Source organism: Coptis chinensis, chromosome 6, assembly GCF_015680905.1.
Source record: "Coptis chinensis isolate HL-2020 chromosome 6, ASM1568090v1, whole genome shotgun sequence".
Taxonomy (NCBI): Eukaryota; Viridiplantae; Streptophyta; class Magnoliopsida; order Ranunculales; family Ranunculaceae; genus Coptis; species Coptis chinensis.
Window position 1 is genome coordinate 94615034 of NC_141461.1, and position 9231 is coordinate 94624264.

The 9231-nt window shown below is 34.9% G+C and overlaps 1 protein-coding gene across 1 annotated transcript; it reads right to left on the reverse strand.

Moving 5' to 3' along the window:
- Nucleotides 1–701: 701 nt before the first annotated feature.
- On the reverse strand, nt 702–8285 carry LOC147495629 (DNA excision repair protein ERCC-1-like). The gene is made up of 9 exons (XM_086564233.1): nt 8050–8285; nt 7748–7844; nt 7550–7653; nt 3929–4028; nt 3686–3762; nt 3183–3282; nt 3011–3082; nt 2741–2809; nt 702–1307 (listed from the first exon to the last, which is right to left on the reverse strand). Exons 1-9 carry the CDS (start codon nt 8253–8255, stop codon nt 987–989), a joined length of 1146 nt encoding a protein of 381 aa, XP_086420359.1. The 5' UTR covers nt 8256–8285; the 3' UTR covers nt 702–986.
- Nucleotides 8286–9231: the final 946 nt, after the last annotated feature.

Genomic DNA, 9231 nt, shown 5'->3' on the forward strand with positions numbered 1-9231 from the left:
ACTTGCGTGCATCTACATTCGGTGGAGGACAGACAATATTGTTATAGACTATCAGATTATTTTACTGTTGGATGTGCCTGTAAGGGAAGCATTGTTATAGACTATCAGATTATAGGCAAAATATTGACAACGCAGTAAGTGAGGAAATGGTGTAGTCAAATACTGTGTGCTAATGAATACTTCAGATATGAAGATGCCCCTATAATTTACGAAATTACTTTAATTGGCAATAATGCAATAATCACTACTACAAGAGTAATTAACTAAACTGACATTGTAGTATTGAACTAAACTAAACTGCATAAAAAGCGTTAAGGTAGAATCTGATCATTCTGAAAAATATCTATTGTTAAAGACGTAAAGTTAATCACAAGTCATTAACCGAGCTTCTACCAAAGAATTAAGCTTTTAAGACCTTACAAGGCCTGTGAGTTTTACTATGCTCCGCACTAATCTTCTTCAGATGATTATCCTATAAGGTGAATGACTATGCTTATAACTTGACCAAGAATATAAATCTGCTCCTTGGTATATAACAGTATAACACTCGACACGCATCTTCAGATAAGAGTTCTGGTCCTTGATACAACAGTCCAGAGCTTGCCCCTAGACCTGCAGTTTGTTACACACAAGGAGCACACCACTATGGAGGTGTGTCGAACGCCACTACAAATGTTCTGCTAAATTTTAGAGAGAACTAGTTTGACAATTCTAACAAGTGATATTTGACAAGTGAGAAGAGGCAAAACACCGAGAGTTTTACAAAAAATATTTCTACATTACAGCCACCAGATTACACTGTAACAGACATTCCATAGAGACGTTGTGTACTGGGCATGGGGGAAAACTGTACAACACCCTCATTTTCAAAGCCTTTTCTCTTTTTATGTTGACAACAACTAGCCCAACTGCTTCCATTTCTTAGTGCACACGAAGCCTGAAAATGTCAGACGTGTTCAAGATCTTCCACACTGGATATTCTGGATTCAGTTCTCATTCCCATCTCCACCTTTTAATCTTTTGTTTTCCTTTTCCTTGTTTGAATCAACACTAGGTTTTATCCCTTTATCAGCTGCAGTTTTCTTCTTGTGAACTTTATCCGAATACTTTGCGAAGGCTGCGTTTAGTGCTGATTTAATAGACAAGCTGGGTTCATCTTTGTTTTGCTTATTTTCAACTTCAGCTACCTTCTCAGCTCTTTTCTCATCATCTAGAGAATTAATAACAGGATTCTCCTCAACAGGTGGAGGTTGACTGGTAACTGCACGCCTGAACGGTTCATGAAACGTATCGTACAAGCGTTTTACCTGACCAGTCGAGGGATATGAGTCAATATGAAAGTTATGCAGTTCTATACTTTTTATTTTTGAAGCGCATGCGATCATCCAAAAAAATTGGAAGAAAACAAACAAATTAAAAGAATTCTTGATTTTATCAAGATCACAAACTAAACAATACTAAATGGCAAACTCAACAAAGGCGAAAAAAGATGCAACAGCAACATGGCAGTAGATGGAGCTAGTGCACCAACCATGACAGCTGAATGAGAAGGAAGACCTTATTGTCAAAAGTTGGAAAATTACCAGATAGTCTGTCTGATACCAACTACTATAGATTTATTGACTAAGATCACTCTTGTAGTGTCTAGTTAGTTTGGCTATGTTTCTAGATTTTGAATACTAGAAGTGCAACTGTATAAAGCCCTTTCCCAGACTACACAGTCTATCTATTGTATATTCTCTCTCTCACACACACAACCCCCCCCCAAAAAAAACACACGTGCACACACTATTTTATCTGTAAAATTAATACTGCTGACTTAGCTAGAGAATAAATAAATAAATACTATAACATAAAATGCATGAATCTTGGGACAACAAATTCCAAAACTTGTTGAGTTTAAAGAGGCCAACTAAGATACAAAAGTATTTGTAAATCCGATATCAAGGATAAATAACCTGGCCTAAAGGAATGAACAATATGGGAGGTGAGCTGTCCACATAAGCATCACACAGAACACGCAAGCACAAACCGGACCTGCATTTGAATGTCCAATACCTTGAAGATCTCAAGGATTTAAGTCAACATGGGCAACAAATGCACAAATGATCCGAGGCATGGGAATTGAGCCACTTTTAACTTAACTCTCACATAAGTTGACTACCAAATAAAGAATGAAAAAGAATAGATGGTCCAGGTCTGTTCTATGCTATTGTTTGTCCAATGAGTACTGGTCATCAGAAAACTATTATTGACCAGCTTCTTTGCTCTGTTTGGTTCGATGTATTTACATGCAATTGCACCTAATTCCATGTAACCACCCACAAAACAGTGTTTGGTAGCAAAATGCAAATAGGCGGTTGATGCAACAAGTTGCAATTATATGCACTATACAAGTAGTTTCCATGACATCCACTTGCAACCAAAAAAGTTGTGTAAATAGATGCAAACACAATAGAGGTGCTCTCTTATTTAAGATGTGAAAAAAAGTAGTGGGATAATATAACCAACTTTATAAGATGTGAAAAAAAGTAGTGGGATAATGTAACCAACTTTACATCATTTTGCCTTGGATTTACCAAACACAAGTAAGTTGGATGCAATGCAATCAGATGCAATACAATCACATGCCATTTGCAACTATTTGTCATTTGCAAGTCGGTGCACCGAACCAAACAGAGCATCTTGTTTAATAAAATTGGTCAAAGGTAATAAATATGCAAACTAAACAAAACAATACCTTCTTTTCACCAATGCCAGGGCATCGAGCTAAGTCTTCCATAGAGGAGTCCATGATACGAGAAAGTGACTGCACAAGAATATTTAGCATCTGAATCCCAGCTAAACAAAGACTTAGGAAAAAGATATGATATACTACGTTTATTTTCACAAGAACCCTTGTTCCATATGTGAAACGAATTCATATTTCAGTTAATTGCAACTGATGGGTATAATGATATCATAAAATTAAAGGAGAAAATCATGTACAAATGCAAATAAGTAGAGTTACCCCGAAATTTGAACCAAGCGTAACTACATCAGTCTTATTGACACGTCGAACTGCAGTAAGTGCATGGTTCAGCTACAAAATCAAAAAACAAAGTAAGATAACACCGAACTAACAATGTTTATTTCGTTACCAACAAACTAGATATGAAACATGACCATTAAAATATAAATACCCGTGATAGATAGTCTGTATCCATTTGCCCTTGAAGAATGTCTGCAGGCTTGTTTTCATATACTTTTATCGTCTCCAAATACCGGCCACACTCTTCCAAGCTAGAGAAGACCATAAATTATCAAAAGATACAGACTGACACTGCTTATGGCGTGGTAAATTTTGTACAATTCTTGGAAACACGGATAAGCCAAACGATTAACCATCTTATGAAAGACAAAATGCATATGGTTCGGATAAATCTACGAAGCTCAAACTCAGAAGTAAAACAGAAGGAACATAATCAGAGAATAAAACCATTTTTGCCCAATGATTTACCACAAACTACAAAGTATATTGTCTTTGAATAATAATTTGTATTATGCTAAAAAAACAACTACAAAGTATATTGTCTTTGAATAATAATTTGTATTATGCTAAAAAAAAACAACTACAAAGTATATTGTCTTTGAATAATAATTTGTATTATGCTAAAAAAAACAAAGAAAAAAAATGAGAAGATACCTCCAAGCACAAAGAAGAGTGCAATCATGAAGTAGAGCTGTTTTTGTAACTTCCAGTATAGGCTTAACTACATCCTCCTGCAATAGAACAATGGTGAGCCGTCAAACATACCCAACAGGCCAAGCAGAAAAATAACATCATAAACCTTCAATATTTTTTATCCGCGATAAGAACACGTAGAACTAAAACCCTCAAAAGTAGAATATTATGTTGTCTATCACTTTATACACAAATGTGGCATACCACATCAACATGGCACAAAACAACACGAAGCTTAAAGTTCTTCTGCAGCTCCTTTATTCGGTAATACAAGTAGTCTGGATGAAGTAGATGATATCGAAGACTGCATCAAATATTAAAATCAACTTGAATGAGTATATGACATAGAACTAGATGGAACTTGTGAAATTTTGGGCAAAGACTTTAGAATCGATAATGCAGAATGCTAGAATGCATGAAGACTTTGAAGGCAACTACGATGGCAGAAAAGTCTGGCCGACTTTAATCTTAATGCAACCATTTATTGGAAAGAGAGCCAAAAGTCAAAGAATTAAGTTGGAGGAGACAATAACTTGCTTACGAATGGTTTTCTTCTATCTTGACAGTCTATCATCTGTATCCTCCTTATTCCATTTGCATTTATACCATGGTGAACTTGATGCAGGGACTTCTAATTGGTTTTTATCATTTTGTCCGAATAATCATTAAGACTTTGTGATATATGCTTCAAATAACTTAAAACTAAAACAACAATAGAGCGGAAGGCATTCAAAATATTAATCTGACTTCGGAGAAAATAAGCTATTATTTATCAATCACAAACTAACGTGTATTTCAGCATAAAACCAAAGCATGTTGAGACCTTTTGAGAATTTTCAGTTAACTGCTATGATTTTTTTATGATGAAGAAGGATGCATCATGCATGTGTTCGTTTTTTCCTAAGTTGCATTGGGACAGATATGAAGCGTCTGACACGGCAATGTATAAAAAATGGGGCTAAATCACATGTGTATGTGTTGTGTCCAACATGAACATGCGGATAAGTAAGCGACACAGAGTATTTCTATTAACATTGGTTTTTTCGAAAATATGGTACTACATAGACAGTAAGCATGTTCAAATACCTCAGATCACGAAAAGTCTTCTATAAGAATTATGCACAATTGAAATGGATCAACAAAATATGGCTTCACACATTTCTTACAAATATGGCTTGACCATTCGTCCATTCATGAACTAAGAGCATCTCCAATGGGGGGTGCAGAGTTACACCTCCACATCAGCTGCAACTACGATTTTACAACACCTCCTACACTCTAATGTATATTATAAAGATAACAACACTAGATAGCTTCCAATGGGGAAATTTTACAAATTTGAACTTCAAAACACGGGAGTCACTTAAAGTGACGTCATGCTCACTTTTATATATTAAAATTACTTAAGTTAAACTAGCACGTCACTCCAAGTGACGTCCAATGGGGAAATTTTACAAATTTGAACTTTAAAACATGGGCATCACTTACAGTGACGTCATGCTCACTTTTATATATTAAAAATTACTTGAGTTAAACTCGCACGCCACTCCAAGTGACGTCCAAGCTTATTTTAAATTGGTACGTCACTCCAAGTGCGCCCAAGTCTTTTACCAACTTCTATCCGGATGGAGAATTCTCCATTCAGTCTATTTACACCCCCATTGGAGATCCCCTATATACAAGGTATAACATTTTTCTAATGAGATGACTGCATCCATTTATTTGGGCCATCCCAGTGGAAAATCCCAACCCCAGATAGCTAATTGATATAAAATAGACAAAATACTAGCTAAATAACTTTATTACAATGGAAAACGTTTGATCAATTTCAGCATCTAGAATTAATTTTAACGTCACAAAAAGAATGTTATTTGTACAAGAGATGGAACTCTCTACAATGAAGGTATGCCATCAGAGAAGTAGATTCTTATTAGGGTAAGTGTTATAGTTTTTTTTTTTTTTTTTTTTTTTGGCTATATAAGATTTTATATTTGTGGAGCCCCGAATGATCGATGCCTTTTAAAGGACTATACATGATCCAACCATCTAAATAATTTACAAACAATTTATGTTAGAATTTCCAATTATGTCAAGGACGACTGATGGGAAGAGGATACAATAGTAGCAATTTAGAAACAATGGTCAAGCTGAAAGAAAAACTAAATTAGGAACCATTGCTCCTAAATCAAAATTTAATTGTTTAAAAAGAAACAAGTGAAAGAACAATTCTCAGACATATGACTGATACAACTTTGACAGATATACGAACAAAAAACGAAATATAAACACAATATACCATACTTCTGAAAGAAATGGTATTTTGCTTACTTGTGGTACATGAAAACTGAAAGGTCTCTAATAAATCTTTTGTCCTTTCAAATACAACTTTGTAATTTGTGTGGTAATCCATTACTAATTCGCCTTCACTGAAAACTTCATATGCAGAAGCCACGTAATAGATGTGGAACTGACAAATTGTACGGATCACATAGAAGGCATCATCGATGATCCTCACTGTACTTGTTATAATCTCTAAATTGTTGTTGAAATCTAAATAGTTGGTTGGGTCAATGTATAGATGAAAGAAGAAAAAGGATCCACAACTACAGAGAAAATACATACTATGACAAGAGTCTATTCCATGAAATTAGGCATTTGTCTTCTGGTTTAAAATTTATCTTTTCATAAACCTTAAATGACAACAACAGATAGACTGAGTGATTGGAATCCTTCAAGTGCCATTGTGACTTTTTTTCAGTAATTTGGATGATTTAAAATACTTTTATCAGTTGTTTATATCAAGTATTTAAGATAAAAAAGGGGAAATTAGGTGTAAAATGACGAAATTGAGCCCAAAAATGAATGCAGACATGGTAATTATGATATATACCTTTACTTGGTTCACTTTCATTTATATTGGAGAATTTCGGTTGTCAATTTCAACAAAAAATCTTGATAACAAAATAGAATAATGGACTTATCCGTGAGCGAAGCGAACTTTTGGGATGAAATAGTGTGTACAAAAATTAGCTTAATTGTCCGTCTTACCCCTTTCTTGTCTTCTCTTTGTTAAGATAAAGTTGTCAAATGGACTATCAAGCTAATTTGTGTATCTACTCTCTTTACCCAAAAGTTTGCTTTACTCCCGGATAAGTTCATTATCCCTCTTTGTCAAAATTTTTTTTACAGATTCGTAACACAAAAAAAAAAGGAAACGCACTCCAATATAAATGGAAGTGAACCAAGTCACATGTACCATACACATCTCTTCTTGGTTTGTGTTCATATATTTATAATCATTGTGTTGTCTGCAATCATTTTATCAACTTTTCCGCATTTCCTCTTATTTCTATTGAAAACTTGATCCAAAATAACACCTTATAAAGGTGCTTTTGTAGTCCAAATTGCATATTAACTACTTGGAAAAGAATGAAGTCGAGAGGTTTCATATCAATATGTCAACCTATTGTTGCCCCTATTTCCGAAAATAATAAAGGTTTTGAGCATATATTATTTTTAAACAAGAAGACAAATGTGTTATGTCATGGAATATGCCCTTTATCCTAGTATGCATTTTTTGTTGTATCTATATATCTTTTCTCTTTCTATCATCTATGCATTTACCCAGCAAATTGTTTAGACTTAAACCAAAGTTTAGAGACTGTAACGAGTGCGGTGAGGAGTATCATTAACGTCTTATATGTAATTAATACAGTATCGTACCAGTTACGTGGGTTCTTGAAGGTGAATTAGCACTGGATAACACGCAAATCATTGAAAATGAAAAACACATAGTAAAGTAATAAACGCTGTAGATAACATAACCTTAAATATAAAGCGCATGAGTTCTGCCCCAGCAAGTAGTCGCAAATAATATCTGCAAACACCCACTTTACATTCCTAATGTGCTTGAGCAGCGGATTCCCTTTCTAAACAAAATTACACAAAGGTGAAACAATTGAGAATGTGAAACCACAAAATGGTATTCTAAGAACATCGATAAACTGAAGTAAACAAACACACCTGTCTATGGCTGACGAGTATGGCATTGCGATTCTGAAGAGAAAAAGAAGAAGAAGAAGTTGATGTTGAAGGAGATGCTTGTGGTTGAGTAGTTTGGCTGAAACACTAAAATTTCTACTTAGCTTATATTCTAGTTCCAAAAATACAAACTTTAAAACAACATGGGCTCAAATTATAATAGTAAAAAAACAAACTTTCATTACAAATTAATGGGCATCTCAGTTTCATTGCATTTCATACATAATATCAAAAATAAAAACTTAAAAAAAATGAAATACTGAAGAATTAAGAAAAGGGGGCACCTTGAAAATGAAGAAGGTGGAGGAGGGGCAGAGTAGAATTCAGTGTTTTTGATGAAGGAGAAAGCTTGAGAAAAAGAAGGAGAAGGAGTGAAGAGAGATGGAGGTGGTTTTGGATTTGAGGTTTCTGATAAAACTTCTTCGTATGATGGGATTGTTATTATGTTCTTCTTCTTCTTCTCTCTCTCTTCTTCTCTTCCATTCTCCATCTCTTTTCTCTCTTTCTTTCTCTGTTAATGAGAAAATGGCCGAGTAGTTTCAAGGTTTGAGATTTTAATGGGCTGGGCCAAATGGGCTTTGAGAATGTAAGTTCACTGGGCCTAGCCTTGAAGTTTGAACAACTAAAATGTCCGAACAGATTTTAACATTCCGTTCAAGGCTCTTTTCAATTTCTTTGGTTTGGATGATTACTATACTGATTAATTATTACTTGGATAGTATACAAAAATGTTACAAAGACAAATGATTACTTAGATATTGATATTGCATAACCATCTGTGGGATACATTTATACATCTGCAGAATGACTGATGTGAGCGTCTTCCATGACACTGATCTCTTCTCGATAGGAAAGGGACTCAGAAGCTTCATTTGAAAGCAGTAATCGACACCAACAGCAGCAAAAACAAAGACAAGAAGATTTTCTGAGACGTAAACTGCACCATCAACCGCCATGTGAAAAGAAGCTCGCACTAATTAATTCCAAAGGGGGTCCGGTCCCTAGTGCACCAAGCCCTGCATTGTCAAGGAAGTGCATTATCTTACTATCTGATACCCACAAGATTACATACAACTAATTGTGCATATAAAACATAAATATTTTTAAACATACACCACGAACGTGAGACTCAATTTCTTTTTTATGATAGGCACCTACTCAGTTAACTACTAGTACCGTTGGTCTTTTACAACGCCATAAGCAGCAAATGCCCCACTCTTCCGATGAATGTCATCCAAGTCTCTCCTTGTAGCGTATTGATACGCTACTCTAAATAAAACACAATGACTACTCAATACCTGAGAGAATAAAATTGGGAGTTTTTGGGCAATAATTCACCTAAACACACTAATGAAGTCGTAAGGGTGTTGACTATGGTAGAGAAGAGACTAAACCATATATGTAGCTGCCTACGTATCCATAGTGTTTTCCATAATCAAGTCTCCATAATGAGAAGTCTTATTTAT

Excerpts from the sequence above, each read along its gene's own strand:
- LOC147495629 (XM_086564233.1), bottom strand. The coding sequence starts at position 8,255 with ATGGAGAATGGAAGAGAAGAAGAGAGAGAGAAGAAGAAGAAGAACATA. Across the intron at positions 7,845-8,049 it reads CCACCTTCTTCATTTTCAAG|CCAAACTACTCAACCACAAG; the intron begins GTGCCCCCTTTT and ends TTAGTGTTTCAG. Across the intron at positions 1,308-2,740 it reads CTGGCATTGGTGAAAAGAAG|GTAAAACGCTTGTACGATAC; the intron begins GTATTGTTTTGT and ends TCGACTGGTCAG.